The sequence below is a fragment of the Gekko japonicus genome, unplaced genomic scaffold (assembly GCF_001447785.1).
Source record: "Gekko japonicus isolate JY-2015 unplaced genomic scaffold, Gekko_japonicus_V1.1 scaffold1904, whole genome shotgun sequence".
Lineage (NCBI taxonomy): Eukaryota > Metazoa > Chordata > Lepidosauria > Squamata > Gekkonidae > Gekko > Gekko japonicus.
Window position 1 is genome coordinate 223,363 of NW_015161460.1, and position 21,169 is coordinate 244,531.

The 21,169-nt window shown below is 42.8% G+C and overlaps 1 protein-coding gene across 1 annotated transcript in view; it reads right to left on the minus strand.

The window, feature by feature from the left end:
* The window catches only part of KCNK2 (potassium channel, two pore domain subfamily K, member 2), a 144,530-nt gene that overhangs the window by 60,068 nt on the left and 63,293 nt on the right, over positions 1-21,169 (minus strand). The window contains exon 4 of the mRNA XM_015429098.1: positions 1,311-1,471. Coding sequence (XP_015284584.1) covers positions 1,311-1,471 — 161 coding nt within the window. The remainder of the gene's footprint in view (positions 1-1,310; positions 1,472-21,169) is intronic.

A 21,169-nucleotide genomic window follows, 5' to 3' on the forward strand; every position in this document is an offset into this window, starting at 1 on the left:
TTTCAATGTTTATTATACAAAAAAATTGGACAGGAACGAGGATGTGCAAATAGGGATACTGTTGTGCAAATAGGGATACTGTCCCACCTGAATCATTGATTTATCCCACCTAAAGAATTTTTTAAAAACTGTGTTTTACATTTGTAGACTGATATTTTCCTTTTACAAATTTAGAATTTGGTTCTGGAATAGAAGTTTCTTTATAAAAATCAGTGGCAACTGGTGTCCCTTAAAAATTGCAGTGCTACCTAAGATTCCTCTATGCTCATGGTGGATTTCATATCACTGTCACTTGTATCATCCCTGTGTAATCCAGTCAAAATAAATCCCAGTTTGGTCACTGTGAGAAAGAGTATGGCTGGGTATTTCTGCTCAGAAATTTGATGCTGAATTAAAAATACTTGATCCCCACTATTTAGACACCAGGCTGCATTTCCATGACCCTCACTATACACCCAAAGCAGCACCGTGGGGACATGTATGTATCTCAGAAAAGAACTTACACACACAGAATCACAAACCAATAAAGAACTCTTGAAAAAAGTTGGTCAGCTAGTTTTCCCCTGAAGTGTTTTATGAGGTTACTTTAAATGCTAACTCAATTCTGAATCAAACTGAGAAGAGTTGGCCCACCATAACAGTGATTTAATTTCCCTTTCCCCTCATTTTCCTTTATGATGCTGCACTGACGAAGAACACAAGAAGATCATTACAGAAGTCTTACAAGTATTTTAGAACCAAAGTTGACGTTACATGCAAATATATGTAACTCTGAACCAATGAATTTTTTTAAAAATGGCTTTAGGAAGAGGCAATGTAGAGCACAGAAACTTCTCTTTGTCCCTACTTCTCTCCTCCAGATTTCAAGTGCAACTATGGACCTATGTTGGGGGGAAGTAGGATGAGATGTGTGATTTGGAGTTGAGAACCACAAACAGAGAAAGTCTTAAACGCCTCCTCCACTCACCATTCTCAAATTCACATAGCCTTCTTTCCCCAAACTATTTTTGAACAACAAGAAACTCCATCAGGGTGACTAATATGTGTCAGTATGCATTGTCTAGATGAGCTCTTAAAGACAATGGCAAATATCTACCTTAACACATTGCAAAAATCCAAGACTAAATCAGCAGTATATTGCTGTTTCCATGCATAGTTTGCTTTGAAAAGCGAGAAAGCTTTTAATACTCTTTCCAGCACATATGGGTCATTTTACTGTTGTTTCCACTATGTATTTACTGTTCTTTAAAATCACATTTGCTAAGGTATAGCAACTATTTAAATTTTAGGAAAATGCATGTCATACTCACAACAAATGTGTCTTCTACTTTGGCAATTCCTTTCCCAAATATGGTCCCTAGCTGATCTCCAACTCCAGCCAACAGAAAACCAAAGAGAGGAATTCCTAGTAAGGCATAGATGATGCAGAATATCTTTCCACCTTCTGTACGTGGTGAGATGTTCCCAAATCCTAAATTACAAACAACTTGAGCTGTTGATAAATCAGTTAAAGGCATTAAATTATACATCTAATTAGTGTTGCAGATAAGGAAACTTTAAAAACATTCCCTGGGAGTACATAAATCACATCAAAATAGTGCAACATTCACATAGACATCTTATCCTAATTTAATTGCTAAAATCATCTCAAACTGAACTGCATATGAAATGCTATATGTAGAATCAATCTGCCTTCCTAACACAGCTGGAAGACATTGAAGAGCCCTCTTAATTTTCACATAATGATATTATTGTAACACTTTACTCAGGCAGGCTTCCAATTCATTTCAGTTTTTCCTGGTGGTTTCAAACAGGGCCAGACTCTCATAGGTAAAGTATCATTGGCAGTACAATCCCAGGCAGTTACTCCAGTTTAAATCCATTGATTTCATTGGGTTTAGCCTGAAGTAACTCTACCATAGGATTAAACTGTACATAATCTAAATAATTATATATCTAATATAAAATTCACAACTACACTTACCATGGGAAACCTCTCTCCCATCAATAACATTTTTTTTAATGTGCATCTGGATAAAACAGCTATTATTTAGTTAAGCAGAGGGGGCAGGAGTGGTAGAGTCAAGTAAAGGCACAGATCTCCTTAGTAGTGTAAGTCTTCCCAGTCCCAGACTTCCAAAAGGAGTCACTGTTCCTAGTGGATATCCTTAAAGTCAGGGGTCATTTTGTAGAAAAAGAGGTGGAGGAGCTCATTAGCATAACTCATTAGCATAACTTATTTGCATATGCCACACCCCCTGACATCACCGGAAGTGTGTCAGAAGGCAACACCCACCGCTCAGGCTCCACTGGACTGTTTTGGATTGCAAGCTATTGGGGGGGGGGGACCTGCAGATCTGTCCTCACAGAGGAGGGAGAGCCTGTACCTGAATAAAACTTGGTCTTAAAGGTGCCACTGGACTGTTTTGGACTGGGGGGTTGGGGGGGCTCTGCGGCTTACCTGGCTGCTTCTTGTTCTGACTGAGGGCTGCTGGGAGCAGGGGGTGGGGCTTGTTGCATGTGCCCACCCCCTGGGCTCTTTACTGCCGGAGCTCTGCTCCTGTGTGCTCCTGCAGGAAATGACCCCTGCTTAAAGTTCTCTTGTTCTGAAGCTGAGAAATAATTTAACAGGCAATGGGTGCTAAAACTTAAAGGTGTGTTTTGCTCCAGTGGAAAAATTAAAGCAACTAATTTCCACACTAATAGAGAACACCAGTGTTGGGCTTAAGGTCTTAAATAATATTTATTTAAAATATTTATATACCACTTTTCTGTTGTTTGCTCAAGTCAGTTTCCAACAGATCATACAAAAATATTAGAATCTTTAAAATAACAAGATTCATATAATCAGCAGATCAATTTCCAAAGGGCTATTTAAATAAAACTGCTTTACATCTTTTCTTAAAGATTACCAGGGGTGACACTTCCCAGACTTCTCTAGGCAGCCCATTCCAAACAACTGGGGCTTCCCCCGAAAAAGTCATGAAGCTGTCAGGATCCACTGTAGCTGGGTCTGAGTCCAGAGCTGTCTCACTCTCCATGGTTGTTTTTTGCTGGGCAAGTGCCCCAGGATAGAGCCTCAGAATCACACAAGAGGAGGGGGGTTCCTTTCAACTAGTTTCCCCACACTGCTCTGCCAAGTACTTATTCCCACTTGCTGGGCAATGGATCTGACTCTCCCTGGCCACTCCTGGGCATACCTTTTAAATGATTCCCCAAGGGAGGGACAACCATTGGCTCAGCCAATCCTCCCTCCCCAATCCAGTCCTGGGGAGTGACAGGCCCCTGGGTCAATGGATACTTGCCTTGGATTAGTGAGCTCCCTGGCCCTTCCCCCTAAACTTCTTCAAAGAGCTAGCTGCCCCACCCAACCAGAAAAACTAAACCAGATGGCTAAGTTCCATAATAAATGTCAAACCAGGTTTCCAACCATTCAAGAATGATGGAGACAATTTTGACAGAGCATTTTGGATATTAGAGAATACTGTTCTGTAAATTTCTGACTACATAGCCCTATTGAAAAAAGATATGGAAATCAAACCAGTATTCAAACCTGGAACACAAACCCATCTCCAAACCATATACACAAAATATCATTTCAGTTTCTTAATATTCAACTGAGTGATTGCTTTGCAATCACTAAATTTTTATACAAACAAATGGAATATTGAACTGGTACATTAAATTCATGGCTTTACTACTTTTCTCGTTCCATGAATTGCTTCCCATCTTTTACCATGAAGCTCTGTTACAAAGAAAGCTACATGGACACAACAGCTTTATTTTCTATTGGAGATGATCTTGTGTCATCATTCGATTTTAATTCAGTTTGGATCCTTATTCCAATGGCTATTCTGTCAGTTGAACCAGCATCCAAACTCAAAATTCTCTGTTCAGTGCCTTTCTTTGCAGAACTCATTGCAGCTGGAGAAGTTGATTATAATGACAGTTCTAACAGGATGGACTTTCAGGCGTTACTACAAAAGCAGAAGCAATTACAGTGTGAAGAAGGATGAGCCATATGTTTTATGTAATATGCCTTTCAGTCTGGAGAGCTATTATGGGCATGGTTCCCAGTTCGGGACTTACAATGAATCTGAAGACTATAATCATGAACAGAGACCCTGACCCATGAAAACTGAATGGGAAAACTGAATAAGGTTAAAAGACCAATGGTGACTTAACTAGCCTTTCCTCATTTTGCTTTACTAAAATTGAAGATAATTTATCTCCTCCTTCCACAAAATACATGCCATATTAAGTATAAATTACTCAGTACCTAGCACCTGAATTAATTATATACATTAATGTTTCACTCTCCCAGACAAGTGCCTCTGGCCCATCCATCACTGAACTAATAATTCAAACACAACACACTGATTGCTGAACTAATAATTCAAATACAACACACTGATTGCTATACTTAGCAAGATGATATTGTATAATTTTAGGAATGCACTATAGGCTGTGGTCAGACATGCCTTTAAATCCAACTTAGCTGTGAATGCCTGATGGAGCTAAAGGCCATGATCAAACAGCAACATCTGGGAAAGGTCCTGCAGCCGTTGGCACCCCGTGATGCCCCGCCACAGACACGGAGTTAAAAGACACCAGGGAAAGTCTGGACGTAACACTTGCCAATGGGCCACAGACAGACTTTCCTGTCTGATTGCTCAAGTATGTCCTCATGCCGTCAGGATAGTCTGCTCATTCCATCCCGACTCGGTGCCATTTTTTCCCCTTGCTTAGCAGCATGCGCATAACTGCATACTCCATGGGGAACCCTCAGTGTGGAAGTGTGATTACTCATTCATGCACATGGGAAACAAAAGGCCAAAAAAACCCCACACTCACCTGAAGGTGGTGTCTGATTACGCAGTGATGGGCTGAGCCCACAGCACTGTGAGTCAAATTCCACCGGAGGAAACGGGTGCTTCCCCTCCACACCAACTGGCACATCTGATCGCAGTTATACTGCATTTACCTCTGTCTTGCCTTTTCCCTCCTTCAATATGGTAAAACCTGAGTCCAGTAACACTATCGCACAGGATCAGTGATTCCTCTGTCATAAATGAAAATTGGAGTCCCATACACCTTCTGAGCTGTGCATACTCATATTGCAAAACCATGCCCAGTTTGTTTATCCAGCCAAGGAAATCAATGCATATAACCAGACATTCACATGCATATGATCCAATGATAACTGCAAGCACAAATCAGATGTCTACTGGAATTTACATATGGACGTAGTTGCCATCTATTCCACTAAAATAGCTTTCAGATGAATTATCTTTCAATGGAGTGTTGTGCATTCAAATGTTTACCCAGATGTGCATTCCGATTGCCATTCTGGTATTAATAGTCATTTGTAAATGCCTCTTAAGTTCAACAACACTAGACTAGACTGTGACTATTTGGATTTGACTTGTTTTATATTAGCTTTAACTTATTTTATATTAGCTTGTCTTAAAACACACTTAATAGTATTGGTGAATATTTCCCATAATTTATAACTGATAAAAATGTATACACAGTTGGGGGCCATGAGGATCTTATTTAGGAAAGAACATTGTCACATAATTACCTCCTTTTAATTCAGTTCATTGTTCAGCATTGTTTCACTTTTATTATGATCTGTATCCTTTCACAGTACTGACTATATTTCTCATCTTGCACGTAACATCTCCCGTTAGAACAGCTGTAGTATGCTATACTAGGATATTGCTATCATTTGGCCCAGGATTAAGGAATCACTGTATAGACAATTCTTTTGCATATACTGAGCATAATAGTCTCATTCAGATTATTTTCATTGTATTATTTTTTAAAATCAAGTATTATGAACAAAAAAAAACCCCTCTTAATCTTTTTTTCTGAGAGCTTTATGTGTGCCTTCACACAAGATGTAGCAAGGGCAGTAGAGGTGCAGGGCCTTTCAAACATATTTACTCAAAACAACTTTAAATTTGGTAGGAATTACTACTTAATAAGCACGTTTGGAATACAGCCTAAGTAACTCATGGTTCCTGCTTCTGCATTCAAGACTCGTATGAAGGGGGAAATCTGCACTTCCCCCTCACAAAACCTGAAACGGTAAAGAAAAGGAGAGCAAGTTAAAAGAAATGGAAGTTACCACATTTCCTTCTCTTGTTGCTTGTGTCTTGCATGAAGGTATCTTACCTCTAAATCACAAACTACAAAAAAGATTTATTGATGTTCTAACAAAAATACTTTGGTCAATGAAGACTGGAGACACACAGTGAAATGCATCACTCTTGTTCTCCTGAGACTCTCCCTGGCCATTCTGTACCACAGGCCAGAGTGTTCTTTCTTCCAGTTTGTCTTGCTTGAACAGATTGGGACAGTACTACTTTACAGAACAAATCACAGTGGGGGAAATGTCTAAACAACCAACCAGGTCAGGTAGATCTACAGGGAATGGACATACCTGGGACACTAACAGGTGGGTGGCAATGGGTGTAGCAAACAACTCCCAGCTGAATCTGTTTCATTTCTCTCTCTTCCCCTCCCCCCAACAGGTGATCACCACAGCCAGACATCTGTTCTCTGCTTAATACAAATGGTGCTGGGGTGCTATGCCACAACCCATTGAATTGAAAGTAGTACAGAGTTCCCCCAAAATGTGCAGTGTCCTTAATAAACATGGGACAAATTCCTAATGGAAAACTTTTCATTTAGAAACTTGTTTCCAAAACACTAAGCTCAGGAAGTAGCCAACAAGCAAACAATAACAACAATTTGCAACATTTGGATTCTGTCCCAGCAGTGCACTCTGAATGTTGAAGAAGCAACCTTGAACTTTTCAGCTTTGCAAGTTTTCATACTGTGAACACCTGTGCTGGATGGTATTATAAGGACATGTTTTAAAGTATTCTGAAGTCAACCCATGGGCCAGGATGCAAATAGCTATTCTGGATGCTTCTAAGGCCTCAGGCATGTTTACTAAAAAAAAAATTCTTTCATTCAGCAGAACTGCCACTCCATGCCACACTCATAAGCTGCTTCTGAAACCTTCCTCCCTTTCAAACGCTGTTTGGTATGCAGTTTTTTTCAGGGGAAGGGGGGGTTGATAATGAAGAAGCCCAAGTTAAAAGTCCCCATGGGGATCTGGATAGGGTTGCCAGGTCTGGGTTGGAAAATACCTGGAGACTTTGGGGGTGGATCCAGGAGAGGGCAGGGTTTGGGGAGTGGAGGGGCCTCAGCGTGGTACAATGCCATAGAGTCCACCCTTCAAAGCAGCCATTTTCTCCAGGAGAGCTGATCTCTGTCAGCTGGGGATCAGTTGTAAAAGCGGGAAATATCCAGGCCCCACCTGGAGGCTGGCAACCCTAAGTAGAGGGTGGAGTTTAGGGAGGGGAGGGGCCTCAGCATGGTACAATGCCATACAGTCCACCCTTAAAGGCAGCCATTTTCTCCAGGGGAGCTGATCTCTGTCAGCTGGAGATCAGTTGTAAAAGCGGGAGATCTCTAGGCCCCACCTGGAGGCTGGCAACCCTTGATCTGGAACTGAAAGTCACATGGTTCTTTGAAGCCTGGCCTTGTTTTTACATAGATTTATACTGTATCTGGAGAAAAAATTCAGAATATCTTTATAGGTGAAATTAATTTTATTAATTGTATTAATTAATTTAAAACATTTTTCCCTACCTTATAACCTTAGATTCAAGGAAGCTAATTCATGTTCCCCTAATTTCCCCCCGCATTTTCCAATTATGTAACTTGCCCAAAGATGACCTAATGTATAAAACTTATTAAGGAAAACTAAATACTAGGGGGGGGAAGGATCAGCAGGTTCTGCTCTAACAAAAAAGTCTTTCCTGGAAATCATGCTGTCATGATTAACTTAACTTCTTAGAACATGCTATAAATTCAGGGGGGTAATGTTGGCAATAATGACTCTAGCCGAGCAGCTAAATGAGACAACACATTGGTTACATAACAGTGTGAAATTTTAAAACAGAATAAATTCAGTTTATCTTGTGTTTCTATCATTCTTGGTATTCCATTAGAATTACATATTTCCTATTGCTGCACTATAATAGTAAAGATGTTTTGCTGAACATATTTATACAGAAGATTAATGTGGACATAATGTCTCATGTCACTGTGATCATACATAAATAGGTATGTCACTCTTACATATTTACCTATTCAGTCAGTTTTTGAGAGCTAAACACTTTGAACTAGAATCTGGGGGCCTGGGTTTCAATCCCCAATTTTGCCACGCAAGCTCACTGGGTGACCTTAGGCCAGTCACACACTCTCATATTACCCTACCTCACAGGAGAACCATGTAAGTCATTTTGGGTCACCACTCGGGAGAAAGGCAGGGTATAAATAAATAAATAAGTCATTTATTTCTTACAGTACTTGTACTGTTCCTCTGATATCACTCAGAGACATACTCAGGTCCTAAATATGAAATCTCATCAGGGGTCATTTCCTGCAGGAGCGCACAGGAGCGGAGCTCCCACAGTAAAGAGCCCAGGGGGTAGGCACATGCAACAAGCCCCGCCCCCTGCTCCCAACAGCCCCGAGCCACAAGGAGCAAGAAGCATCCAGGTAAGTTGCAGAGCCCCCCCCCAGATAGCAATCCAAAACAGTCCAGTGGCACCTTTAAGGCCAAGGTTAATTCAGGTACAAGATCTCCCTCTACTGTGAGGGCAGATCTATGCACCCCCCCCATAGCTAGCAATCGAAAAGAGTCCAGTGGAGCCTGAGTGGTGGGTGTTGTCTTCTGACACACTTCCGGTGATGTCAGGGGGTTTGGCATATGCAAATGAGTTATACTAATGAGCTCCTGCACCTCTTTTTCTATGAAATGACCCCTGAATCTCATTGACTTCAATTAAAAAGCCCCATGGATTTTGAAACAGGACTCAGGTACTCAGACCAAACAGTATGTATGTCATCACGGCTGTTTGCCAAAAGAGGGGTCCTAGCCTGCTATCTGCAGATCTTAGATGCCACCAGTACATCTGGCCAGAAGCAAGTATTGCTAATCATTGACAGCAATTATTGAGGCACACAATTAGATGAAAGAACTATACTTGGCCCCACAAAGCTTCCAATTGTGCCTTGATTCCTTAGCTTAAGCAAATTTGGTCTTTATTTGTTAATTTAAAACACTTTATGCTGCCTTTCTACCATCCCCAAAGGAAGCACACAAAAAACATTAGAACAATTAGAAACATTAAAATTATGAAATAATAAAAACTAATAAAAACAACACTAAAGCCAGGGAGTAGGGGCAGTAACCATCATTGAGGGTATGCCGAATGAAACAAAACAGTCTTCACCCACTAGCAGAAGACACCGATAGAGGGACACAGACTAATCTCCCCGGGGAGGGAGTTCCAAAGTTTTGGTGCCATGATGGAAAAAGCCCTTTCTTGGGTTGCCACCTCTCTAGCCTCAGATGGTGATGGCAACCAAAGCAGGGCCTCTGAAGATGAATGGAGTGAATGAGTAGGTTCCTATGGGAGAAGGTGGTGCTTAAGGTATGTTGGTCTCAGGTTGTAAAGGGCTTTAGAGGTCAATACCAGCTAGGGTTGCCAAGTCCTATCTTCCCCCCCAGCGGGGGACTTTGGGGGGGTGTACATGGAGGGGGCAGGGCATCCCTGACATGATGACATCATGTTGGGGACTCCCCCTCCCACCTGCCCGACAGGGACGCCTGCTCCCTTTAACTGCAGGGAGCCAGCATTTCCCCACGCACCTGACCTCTGCGGAGATCGGGCACATGGAAACGCCAGCTCCCTGCAGTTAAAGGGGTCCCTTTAACTGCAGGGAGCCAGTGTTTCCGTGTGCCCAATCAGTTGGCCCGCAGCCACCCCTCTCCCTCCTCTCTCTCAAGAGAGGAGGGAGAGGGGTGGCGGCGGGTGTTGGAGCTTGGGGGCGAGGCTTCCCCTGGTGGCCAGCTGGCTGCCGGTGGGTAGAAGCCTCAAAGAAACAGGGGACCCCTGCCAAACTGGGGGGTTTGGCAACCCAAATACCAGCACCTTGAATTGATCCCAGAAGCAAATTGGAAGCCAGTATAGATGGAACAAGACTGGAGTGATATGGTATCTGCAACCCACTTCAGCCAACACTCTGGTCGCAGCATTCTGTACCAAATGCAGCTTCTGGGACTTCTGGTTGATGGCGGCATGCGAGCAGACTAACCTCCTGGACCTCCTGGGGGTGAAGCTGCGCTTCAGCAGAAGGAGGGGGTGCACAGGATCGTCACACACCCCCAGGGACCCGGTTGAAGGGGCTCTGGCCATGGGACTCTCTAGAGGTTGCCTCTTCACCGGCGCGATGCCAGGGAATTGAGGCGCTTCTCCGTCTCGATGGTTCTTCATGCTGTGAGACCGAATGGAACCAAACGACGCTGACCGGGGCAAGCATAGGTGGTCGAGCGTAAGAAACGGAGCTAAAACGAGGCCTACGGACCAATTATGAGTGTGAGTTCAACTAAAGCGATCAGTTAAAGTGAAAAAGAAAGCTCCCCACCCACACGGAACAGAAAGTGAGGCGAGTGGGAGAGGGACGCCTCCCACGCACAAAAAACGTTAAAGCAAATTGGAGGGGGGGAGCGGAAGAGAAAGTGGTTATAACTGTAGAGAGAGACTTACCAAGGCAAGCTTGAGCGTGTAAGTGCATATTCAGAGACTTTTAAAACTTTTGCAAAAGTAAACAATCCAAAAAGATGGCGGGGAAGAGGACGGAGAAAGATAAACTGTTAAAAGCGAAAGGAACTGAGAGTCCAAGGCCGGAAGCAACCAACGAGCTGGCAAAGACATTGGCGGAATCCATGCGCCCCCTGCTGGATCAGATGAATAATCTCAGGGAGCAGCTGTCAACAATGAACCAATGTATCACGACCCAGCAAACACAGTTGAATGACACTCTTAAAATGATGAATCAAACAGCTGAGAAGGTGAAAGAAGTGGACGCCACTGCCCGAAGGGTGAAGAAGAAAGTACAAAAACTGGAAAAGAAGCAAATCTCCACAGAAGATCAGCTGTTACAACTACAAATGGAAAAAGCCAATTTGATTCTTCGCTTCCAGGGAATTCCAGAGACTAAGGGAGAGAATCTGAAGGAAATGATGAGTGAATTACTGGCGGAATCTTTGTTGAGCGATATGGATGTGGCCTATAGGTCATATTCGGGATATATAAAGAAAAACAATCTGCCTGGGGAAATAGTGATAAGATTCTCAAAAAGGCATGTGAGGGATGCAATCCTGAAAGCGGCATCTGGCACACCTGTGAAAGTTGGAGAAAACACTATCAGAATTCTAAAAGACATTCCATTTGAAATAAGGCAAAGGAGAAAGAAGTACAAAGATGTAATTATTTTTCTTCAGACAAATACAATCGGATACAGATGGCTAACTCCAGAGGGTGTAATCTTCAAAATGAAGGATAAAAAGGAAAAGATTGACTCTGTTCAGAAAGCATGGGAATTTTTAAGAGTCCAGCTGGGAGAGCCAGAGGAGGAAGGAAAAAAAAGGGATGGACAGTAGGTCCAGTGGCAAGCTGGACTTGGGGTCTTCCGGAGAAGATTCTCTATCAGAGAAAGGGGCAGCAGCCCCCAAAAGTCCTTGCAAACTGCGAAAGAGACTGGGCAATGGAAAATGAAGATTGAAGGACTCTGAACTGTGCTTTTGAAATTTTTTAAAACTAGATGCTTAGGGATCTCTCTTGTAACAGGTAAAACTAAGAATTGAAAAAGATAATACTATACTTGACTTAGTTCATAACGGGATTAGCGTGATTAAGTGATAACATATATTTAAGCTGATTTGATTACCTCCTCTCTTGGGTTTTTAAGTCAGTAGTGGGTACCTTTTCTTTATCCTTATATGTAGTCCCCTTCCATATTTTCTGTTATAGTTTGTAGTGTTAATAAAAATGCAATAAAAATTCCCCTCCGGGGGGCATAAAAAAAACCAAAAAACAAATGCAGCTTCTGGACAGACTTCAGACAGTCTTCTGCAGCCCAAGATAGAGTGCATTGCTGTAATCTAATCTAGATGTTACCAGGGCATGTGCTACAGTGGCAACTGCGAGATCTTTCCCACTCAGGAAGGGCCACAACTGGCTCACCAGCTAAAGCTAGTGAAAGATACCCCTGGCCACCACTGCCACCTCTATCCAACAGGCAGCCTGATTCCCCCAAGCTATGAACCTGCTCCTTCAAAGAGAGTTCAACCCCATCCAGAACAGGGGATAACCCATTTCCTAGGTCAGCAGCAGTCACTCAGCATCACACTCAGAAGCCTGTCCTCAAAGTAGGGCTGGAACCACCACAGAACAGTGCCTCCCAGTCCCAGTCCCAAAAAGGCAATCGAGAAGGATACTGTGACTGATGGTATTTAAAGCCACCAAAATGTCCAGGAGAATTAACAGCATGGCACTCCGCCACCCATCTCCTGGCGCATTTTATCCACCAGGGCAACCAAGGCTGTATCACTTCCACAGCCAGGCCTGAAACCAGGCTGGAATGGATCCAAACAATCCACTTCATTCAGGAATGCTTGAAGTTGCCCAGCCTCCACTCATTCAATCACCTCGCTCAAGAATGCTAAATTTGAGACTAGACAGTAGTTATTCAATTCTCCTAGGCCCAGAGTAGATTTCTTTATGAGCAGACACACCACTGCCCACTTCAAGGCAGAATGACCTCTCTGTTTCTCAGAGAGGATTTTACTGTCTTCCAAACCCAGTCTACCAGCCCCAGCAGATTTAAGCAGCCAGGAGGCACAAGGGTCATATAAGCAGGTTGTAGGTCTCAGACTTCCAATAATCTTGTCCCCATCCTCAGATTGCACAAGTTGAAATGTATCCTATACAACTGGACAAACTCGCATCCTGATACCATCCAATCCTGTGGCTGCTATTGTAGAGTTCAAGTCAAAACAGATGTGAGAGATTATATCTGCAAAGTGCTTAGCAAAATGATCACAGTGGACTGCAAAGCAGTCCATCTTCCCCTGTCAGCTGGATTCCAACAGGCCCCTGACCATCCTAAAGAGTTCTGCAGGTCTGTACTGTCCAGATGCAATGATTTCCGGATGCAAACATTTGGAGCAGGTTTCCATCATTGTGATTCATCAAGCCAAATATAGTTCAAAAGTAATGTACAGGTTTACCGACTGCCCCCAGAAAAAAAGACTTGTCCCTTTAATAGAGGCTTAATGGGATGCCATTTACCAGGTGCTGTTACTTGTCCCTATACAGGGGTAATTTCATAGAAAAAGAGCTAGGGGAACTCATTAGCATAACTCATTAGCATATGCCACACCCCCTGACATCAGGGGCCCGGCGGTGGACCTGCAAGGCCAGCAGGAGTGCGAGGAAGCCCCGCCAAGGCCCTCCCTGCCCCCAGGCAGGCAGGGGTGGGGAGAGTCGGGGAGGAAGCAACTTACCCTCCCTCTTCTCCTGCCTCCTCCTGGCTGAATGAGGGCTGGAAGCAGGGCGGCCGGAAGGAGGGGGCGGGGCTTCATCATGTGCCCCGCCCCCCTGCACCTCACCCGGGGGGACTGCGTTCCCCCGCGTTCCCCCCCCCCGAAATGACCTCTGCCACCATACCATGGGAAGCTTCACTGACCTATTTCCACACCTGAAGCCTCTATTACAGGGGCATTTCCCCCCTCCACACTGCTGGCAACCCTAAGTGCAACATGCTAGCTAATATGTTGTTCTGGCTGTCTTCAAAAATCCACCAAAACAGTCTCACTGTCTCTTTTTAATATTTAAGAATTCACAGATATTCCTAGAACTACAATTCATTAAGAAAAAGTTCTGATGTTTAGCTATTTTAGAATCATCAAAAGGACTCATCTTCAGAGGCACTGCTTCAGTTATCCCATCATCTGGAGTAGCAACATCATCAGAGGTGGCCACCTGAGAAAGGGCCTTCTCCTGAATGGCACCAAAACTGCCTTAAAAAGATCACGAGTTTGTCTTGTAGGGTTTTCATGGCAACAGACGTTCAGAGTAATATATATGAGTAATATAGATCAATTAGTGTGTGATTATGTGTCTTGCATTGTGTATAATGGTACTTAGTATTGGCTTTAGGCATAAATTAGTTGTTATTTAGAAGTATGAGCATGGCATGGCAGTATCACACAGACATATAATGGCAGGCCCCCTGAGAAAAACATTGGTCCCCCGAGCAAAAAGTTGTTAGCTACGGGGCTGAGCATGCATATTAGTGATAATTGTAAAGAACACACTGAAGAATCAAATCTGTGTTGCTTGTAATTACCATTTTATTTATATTATTTATTTATTTATTTATTGCATTTATACCCTGCCCTCCCCGCACTGCAGGCTCAGAGTACTCTATATGTTTGTATGTTTTAGGGCAGAGCACTCTATATGTTTGTATAGACGATTTGCTCACAATTCAAAGGCTGCAGTTCTTTTTGAAAAATTCCATAGAAGAAAATAAAATGGGGCTTAGTTCTGAGTAGACCTGCTAAGGCTTGCTCATGAAAATGATGACCTGCTAAGGCATGCTCATGAAAATGATCAGCATTTTGTATAGTTGGTTGCATTCAGCATACACATGAATACACATGAAGCTGCTTTATACTGAATCAGACCATTGGTCCACCAATGTCACTATAGTCTGCGCAGACTGGCTGCAGCTCTCCAGGGTATCAGGTCTTTTTACACCACCTACTCCCTGGTCCTTTTGAAGGGAGATGCCAGGGATTGAACCCTGGGATCTTCTGCATGCAAAGTGAAGGCTGTTCCACTGAGCCACAGTCCCTCCCCAACTAGTAGCTAGCTGCTGTTGGTACCTGCTCAGAATTTGCTAACTTGCTTGGATGATGTTTGATGCACAGGTCTTGAGTGACTCATCATCACTGAAATCAGTATGTTTTATCTATCAGAGGTATTTATCATGTTGGTGCACAATCAGAGCATAATGGATTTAACTACAGTTCCCAAATGGCAGTGTGAGAGCACACCAAACATCTCCAATAAAATTTAGAACAATTTCTGAGTGTTTCATAAAACAAACTTTTTTATTTACTTTCAAACTGTGATTTAAACTGAGCAGTGTTCACACATCACTAGTTGGTCAGAATTTAACACACAGAAATTCTAAGATAGTAAAATGAGATGGATTTATGACAGTTGTGTGGTATGTCTGAAACAAATTATTATGCCAGAATCTTATTCTGCCGTTATACTTCCAGCTGGCAATGCAACATATTATTGTCTTTAAGAACATATTTTTGACCAAGGGTCAAGGCCAACTGTTCATAAATTAAATTGTATCTTACTGTTTTCTGTATAATATTAATACCTAGATTACACACAGAGAGAGTAGCAATAACAGAACTCAGAAACAGTACATTTGTAATGGCTTTTAAATGGTGTCATTTCAAGAAGAGGTGTAACCAACAAAACAAACATTTTATCTTATAATATCATTAATCTTTGAAAGCAGGTTTGAGAAGGAAAGCACGTTTATTATTCTCTTAAGAGTAAAATTTTGATATTTGCCTTCAGAATTATTTTTAACCTATGATATAAAAAGTGAAAGCTTTTTAAAATCAAATCTAATTCCCAGTGTATCAACATAATGACTCTCAGCAAGTCTACTCTGACCCGATATCATTCTGAAGGTAAAACAGATCTTTTTCACCCAAACAACTCTCCTGGAAGTTAAATAAGCAACCTGTGAGACGGTTCCAGTGCCTGCCCCAGACCCCAGCCCTCTGCCATGCTTCCAGCTCTCTTGGGGTCAACTTCCCAGGCCAAAAATGGGCATCAGAGCCCAAGACAGCTCTTGCACTTCCCACTCTCCCAGGTAAGGGCCCAAAAGTTCTCATTGGGAGGTCCAAGAAGCTGGGCGATCCCAGACACAGCCATTTGAACAGGTGTCCCAGTTTCATTGTCTAGGTATTCTTTTCCAAGCTTCTCTTGGCTCACAAATAGTATACTTTGCTTTCAGTGGTCAGTTCCTCAGCAGCTGTTTGTCACTTTTTTTTTCTCTGTTGGGTGTCACTATGTTCCTGTAGAAATCCAGATCTTCAGGGCAAATGTGCTATAGCAGCTGTTATATGAGCTGGCTGTCTCAAATACTGGAGTTCATTATCCACCTTTCTCACTTGGACTCAAAGTGGATTACACAGAGTGAGTCAACAGAATTGATGGGAGGGGACACTCAATAAATAATGAAATAGGATTTGGGTTGTAGAACCAACCAGGATTTTTTTTAAAAAAACAGAACTGAAACAAAGCGTAAGTATTAACATGACACATTACATGATGGTGTCTGTTGTGGGAATGGGAAGGGGAAGGGAAAGGAGATTGTAAACCGCTCTGAGACTCCTTCAGGTAGTGAAGGGCAGGGAACAAATCCAATCTACTATCATTATCATTATCATTATTATTTTCACTAATTGTCCCCAAATATTTGTGGGCTTTTCTTTTGGCTAGGGTAAATGCTTTCTCAGCTGCTGTTTTGGTGGGTAGATTCTGAGGAGTACCCTATTTAAACAGATTATGTGCATGTGGGTTTGAGGCAACTGAAACTGTACCTCATATTTTCCTTGATTGTGTGTTGATTGCCCCTTTGAGAGATCTGTAGATACAGCCTTTTTAATAACTGTATATTTAAAAGAGGATTTTTCAGTCTGTTTTTTACTAATTAACAATCAAATAATTCTACATGGGTAGCTGTGTTAGTCTGTAGCAGCAAAATAAAGCTCCTTAAAGACTAACAAAATTTGTGGCAAGGTATATGAGCTTTCATGAGTCACTGCTCATTGAACTTCTGTTTTATTTTATTTTCTTAATGTACTTCTTGCCTTAGAAGAGGAATGGTGTATCAGGGTAATAAGTAAACTAGCAACGATGGAACCATCTGCCCCTTTCCCAAGAGACACTCAGAGGACTCTGTTCCATTCACAATCCCTAATTCAGATATGTGACCATGCTTAACCAGGATCATCACTCCTAATATCACTGTGGTCTCTATGGATTAGGAATCCCTACAGAGCAATGCTTGCCATTCTTATGAGGAAATTTTATACTACTGGTGCTTAGCCATAAAAAGTTTATGGGTTGTATCCCAAGCATAACTAGGGAAGCTCTGACCATTAAGAACTACAAATCACAGGAATTGCTGCATACACCAGAACACCAAAAGTTATCTACATCTGAAGGGTAATATGAAAGATAAGTTATTTGACTGAGAGATACATGAACTTCTCAGGTATGATACAAAGCGGAAATTAAACATACTGGCCCATGACAGCACATTTCAGCCCCCAATAGAAGTTTAAAAGATTACTCTCCAAAACAATCTCATCACTTAGCTACCACCAGCACAACAGCATATGGCTGAACTACAAATAGCTGTATAAAATAAGAGAGACAAGAATACTGGCCTCAGGAGAGCATGTTTCCTTCACTGCACATCCTAGCCATTCATCATAAGAAGTTAAATGACCTGACACTTCCACGTTTACTCTAAAAAAAAGAAGAAGAAGGGATATTCATTTTCAAATGCTAAAAGGGGACTTCTGGCAAAGAGAATGAGGATTTGATCTCCACAGCACAGCAATACAATCTGTCCTTACAGTAAATGGACACAAATGCTCTTCTTCTTCTTCCTTAAAAGACAATGAGTTGTTACAAATTATCATTCTTACCACATATTTGCCCTTATTTTATTTATTTTGTACAATTAGGACATTTTATGCCACCTCTCTGTGAACCTGCTTGAGGTGGGTTACAAAATAAAAAGATATTAATAAAAATCCAGCATTAAAAATCCTTAGACCAGCATAAGAACATTGATCACAGATAGTTTAAAAAACCAGTTTCCAGGCTAGGTGGGTTACAAAATAAAAAGATATTAATGAAAATCCAGCATTAAAAATCCCTAGCCCAGCATAAGAACATTGACCACAGATAGTTTAAAATAACAGTTTCCGGGCAAAAATGTGTTAATACTTAGCCCCTTAATTAAAAGCCTAGGTGAACAGAAATATTTTGGGCTGAAGCATAAAAAAAAGAGCAACATAGGTGCCAGGCAAGCTTCAAGGTGAAGAGAACTCCACTGGCAAGGTGGCACTATTGAAAAAGTCATCTCTCTGGTTGCCAGCTGCTTCACCTCTGAAGGTGGGAGCATATAGAGCAGGGCTTGTGAGACAAATCTTAACTGGTGGGCTACACAATATGAAGGAGGTCCTTCAGGTACCCTGGCCCCAAGTCATTTTTGGCTTCAAAGGTAAGAACCAGCACTTTGGATTGTGTCCAGAAACAAATGGGCAGCTACTGCAGATCTTTCAATACTGGAGTGATACAATCCCTCTATACCACCCCTGACAATAGCCTGGCTGCTGCATTTTTGATGAGCTGGAGTTTCTGGACTGCTTTCAAAGGCAGCCCCTCATAAAGCACATTACAGTAATCTAACCTGGATGTAATCAGAACATGGATTACTGTGGCCAGATCATTGTTTTTAAGGATCAGCTATAGCTAGTGTATCAGTCAAAGCTGATAAAGGAACTACATGTCACAGAGGATCCTGTAGGCCAGTATCAAACAGTATCCCACAGCTAGAAACCTGTTCCTCCAGGAGTGCAACCCTGTCCAGGACAGGTTGACTCCTCAGTCCTCAAGCATGTTATCATTGACCAGCAGCACCTTAGTCCTATCTGGAGTGAGCTTCAGTTCACTGGTCTCATCCATCTGATTACCACCTCCATGGAGCCAAGCAACAGTCTCTGTGGCAACAATGTGGCAAATGAATTTCAGTTTAGGTAAATGTAAGGTGAGGCAAAAAATCTCAACTTCAAATATATGCTAATGGCATCTGACCTTGCTGAGACTGAGAGGGGTCATAGAAGACAGCTCAATGAAAGTGTAAAAAGTGTGCTGCAGCCGCAAAATAGGCAAACTCTATTGTGGATTATTAAGAAAGAGACAGAAAATAGGACAGCCAATATTATAATGGCCCTTTATAGATCTATGATGCTGCCTCATTTGGAATACTGTGCGCAGGTCTGGTCACCACATTTCAAAAAGGATATTGACAAATGGTGGGGCTGTGGCTCAGTGGAAAAGTCTCCTCTTTGCATGCAAAAGTCCCCAGGTTCAATCATATCCAGTTAAAAAGGACCAGGCAGTAGGTGATGTGTAAGGCCTGTGCTTGAGACCCTGGAGAGCCACCGCTGGTCTGAGTAGACAATACTGATGGTCCAATTCAGTATAAAGCAGCTTCAGTAAATCTCTTGATAGGGTTCCCCATGATGTTCTGATGGGTAAACTAAAGGACTGTGGACTGGACTGTAGGATAGTTAGGCAGATAGGGAACTGGTTGGAGAACCGCACTCAGAGAGTAGTTGTCAACAGCATTTCATCTGAATAAAGAGGTGTCCAGTGGGCTGCCAAAGGGCTCGGTTCTGGGCCCAGTACTTTTCAATATTTTTATTGAAGTTACATCATCATGTTGGGGACTGGTGTCCCCAGCTTCTTGCCAAAAGCATTTAAAGGGTCCCTTTAAGTGTTTGGGGGAAGAAGTGGGGGGAGGCCACCTGCACCTGCATCCAAGCCATGAATTCATAGCTTGGAGTGCAGCAGCACGTAGCCACCCCTCTCCCTCCCTCCTGCAAGATTTAAAGGACCCTCCAGCTTACTGGTGGATCACATGCTCCCACCAGTGAGCTGAAGGGCCCTTTAAATCTTGCAGTAGGGGTGGCTGCAGGTTGTTGCTCTTGGGGGTGGGGCTTCCCACTGCAAGGCAGCTGGCTGGTGGTAGGAAGGAGCCCCCAAAATCAGGGGAACCCCCACTCAGACCGAGGGTCTGACTACAACCCTAAGTAGAATTAAGATTTTAGAAGTCTGGAACCAACTAGAAATCTAAAAACCAGAACTAGATGGGGTAATGGGGGGTAAGGTTGCCAGCTCCAGGTTGGGAATGCTGGAAATTTGGGGGGTGGAACCTAGGAAGGATAGAGACCTCAGTTGGGGTACAATGTCATAGAGTCCACCTTCCAAAGCAGCCATTTTCTCCAGGGGAACCAAACCCTGTTGCCTGAAGAGACTTGTAATCCCAGGAGATCTCCAGCCACCACTCAATCTGTAGGACATAGACGTTGTTTGAAATGTAAAGCCTGCAAGGTAATGTAGGAAAGTGACAATGTCATCTTAAATGGCATAACTGTGTATAGTAATGCAAGTTCTACTTGTGAAAGTGCCTTTGTTGTGCATTTTATCCAGTGTGATTTTTATTTATTTTTTATTTATTCTTCAAATTTGTATCCTGCCCTCCCCGGAGGCTCAGGACGGCTAACAGGGGCACAAGTGCCTAATAAAAACAATAAGAACAGTATAAAAATACAATACAATATGCAACATAATACAATTAATAAAATATCGGTGCTCCACTGCTCACTCCAATTCCTAAAATCAAGATGGTGTTCTACAGATGTTATAATAATACAATGACCGTATGTCCCCACAACCCTATCATCCGCCAGGTACGTCTCACACACCCCGATTATATCCGCATTGTGCGGTGCAGTGATGGAAAAGCGTTGGTGGAATAATGGTGGCAGCGGCTCCTACTCGAAAGCCTGGTGGAACGGCTCTGTTTTACAGGCCCTGCGGAACTGCCCAAGGTCCCGCAGGGCCCAGATCTCTTCTGGGAGCTCATTCCACCAGGTAGGAGCCGCCACCGAAAACGCCCTGGCCCTGGTCACAGCACGTTTGATGTTCCTGGGGCCTGGGATATCCAGGAGATTTTTGGGTCCCCGACCATAGTGCCCTTGGGGGGACATGTGGGGAAAGGCAGTCCCTTAGGTACGCCGGACCCTGGCCATATAGGGCTTTAAAGGTAAGAACCAGCACTTTGAAGCGAATCCGGTACGCCATTGGCAGCCAGTGCAGCGCTTTCAGCACAGGCTGGATGTGATCCCGTCTAGTGAGACTCATCAACAGCCTGGCAGCAGCATTCTGCACTAGCTGCAGCTTCTGAATAAGCTATACATTGGGAGTACAACCAGACCATTGAAATTAAGAATTATGGAACACATTACAAGAAATAAACGTCAAACAAGGGAAGCACCACTTACAGAGCATTTTGCCTCTCAAAAACCACAAAGAAGATCAGTTTAGATGTG